Here is a 2,069-nt window from a genome sequence, read left to right as displayed (position 1 = left end):
ATCACGCTGAACTCGCATCATCCGTGTCAACCAGCCATGGGGAAGGTGAGCAGAACACAAATTAAATAAAATGAAAAAAAAAAATTGCCTTTATATAATGCCTGTTAGGAGCAAATAATGTAATTCGGAACGATTCTTCCTTTGCAGATCACCTTTTATGAGGACAGGGCCTTCCAGGGCCGCAGCTACGAATCCACCACTGACTGCCCCAACCTGCAGCCGTATTTTAGCCGCTGCAACTCCATCCGGGTGGAGAGCGGCTGCTGGATGCTCTATGAGCGTCCCAACTACCAAGGTCAACAATATTTGCTGCGGCGAGGGGAGTACCCCGACTACCAGCAATGGATGGGCCTCAGCGACTCCATCCGCTCCTGTTGTCTCATTCCCCAAGTGAGTTTTCTAGATTTCCACCATGCCGCCAGAGTGTTCCCCCTGCATTGTCAATGTGGGTTAGAGGGAGGGAGGTTTGCATTTAAAAACACCTAAGGGTTAGATGGACATCAGAGACCTGCGTAAACCAGATAGATTACATGCACAAGAACAGCAGAGAATGTAAGGAAGAACTCACTTAGAGGAAGAATCCGTTTTACTTTAAATTTTTGCTACCAGTAAGTCAATTAAAAGTGGTCTGTAACAAAAGTAATATCATAATGGGATATAAAACAAAACTTGCAAATGGGAAGCTGGTTGGGCATACAAAGACGGTATTTTTAACAAATTATTTTGCCTATAGTAAAAGAATTTCTGATGAATGAATTAGATAGGTTCCACTGTGGACTAGTAAACCTTCAAAGCTGTATTGTGAATATAAGCTATTCAAAGGTTGTGTCCAACTTTGGAAAAGGTAATTTTTCTTAATTTGGAAAATCAGTTAAATTTTCATTCCAAATAACTATTTAAATTAACTTTACACTGAAGTACAAGATTTTTTAAATCTTACTTTAGTGGTAAATTTATATGTTTGTAAATTTGGGAGATAATACCCTTACTAAAAGACTACTAGTGAATATAAATTATTTCTATTTTTCCCCCCAAATGTAGTTTGAATTAACACAGGTAATTAGGAATCAAAATATCTCAGTTCTTGATGGATTCTAACTCAGAGTTTGAACCTCTTAAAAATTCCATCTCCTAAATAAGAATGAATTTCAGGTCAAATAGAAAATGAGCATGCCAGTATTTAGGTGCTAGTGGAAGACAGATCCATGCGCAGCATCCACAAAAATCTACATTTTACACTGTCTAAATTTTACATTGACAATTCCATGCCCCAACCTACCAAGTTCATCTGTTCTTTGGTTGGACAAATTCTGGAAGAGACTCATTTGCTTTTTTCCATCCTTCTTCCTGTGGACCGAGTAGACAAGCTCCCACAGGCTGCGGCTGTATGAGAAAGAAGACCACAAAGGCCTCATGATGGAGCTGAGTGAGGACTGCCCCAGCATCCAGGACCGCTTCCACCTCAGCGAGATCCGTTCCCTCCATGTGCTGGAGGGCTGCTGGGTCCTCTACGAGCTGCCCAACTACCGGGGGCGGCAATACCTGCTGAGGCCCCAAGAGTACAGGCGGTGCCAGGACTGGGGGGCCATGGATGCTAAGGCAGGCTCTTTGCGGAGAGTGGTGGATTTGTATTAAAATAGCTTAACACTACCAATTTCCCACTTTGGAACCTAATAAATATTTAGTCTGCATTGTTGGCAATTGCTGACTTCTGTCATTCTTTCATTGTGCAAATCAGTTCACCTTTAAATGCTCCTTGTCAAAAGTTAAGAAGTGAATGGGGCGGGGGACGGGGTCTATTGGAGAAGAGCTTCAAGGTAGAGTGAGTTTGAACAAGCCTCGGACGTTGGGGTGGAGGCAGGGTGTAGCCTGCCCGAGAAAGAAAACGCAGGGCAATGCCAGAGACCCGGGAGAGGCTGACTGGCGAGAAGGGAGGCATTCAACTAAGCACCTTGAGGAACAATAGTTGGGAAGTTTCCTTCTAACCAAAAATGGGTTAGACAAAAGGCAAAGTCAGATGAGTGGAGAGGGCAAACTTAACTTGGTCAACAGCCTGATTAGACTATATA

General features: G+C 43.0%; 1 protein-coding gene across 1 annotated transcript; it reads left to right on the top strand.

Moving 5' to 3' along the window:
* On the top strand, window positions 1-1,701 carry CRYGC (crystallin gamma C). The gene is made up of 3 exons (XM_002812798.2): window positions 1-45; window positions 148-390; window positions 1,363-1,701. Exons 1-3 carry the CDS (start codon window positions 37-39, stop codon window positions 1,633-1,635), a joined length of 525 nt encoding a protein of 174 aa, XP_002812844.2. The 5' UTR covers window positions 1-36; the 3' UTR covers window positions 1,636-1,701.
* The last annotated feature ends 368 nt before the right edge of the window (window positions 1,702-2,069 follow it).

The sequence above is a fragment of the Pongo abelii genome, chromosome 11 (assembly GCF_028885655.2).
Source record: "Pongo abelii isolate AG06213 chromosome 11, NHGRI_mPonAbe1-v2.0_pri, whole genome shotgun sequence".
Taxonomy (NCBI): Eukaryota; Metazoa; Chordata; class Mammalia; order Primates; family Hominidae; genus Pongo; species Pongo abelii.
The sequence above is the reverse complement of the archived record's forward strand: the minus strand, read 5'-3'. Positions and strand labels throughout refer to the sequence as shown.

Excerpts from the sequence above, each read along its gene's own strand:
- CRYGC (XM_002812798.2), top strand. Across the intron at positions 391-1,362 it reads CCTGTTGTCTCATTCCCCAA|ACAAGCTCCCACAGGCTGCG; the intron begins GTGAGTTTTCTA and ends TGGACCGAGTAG.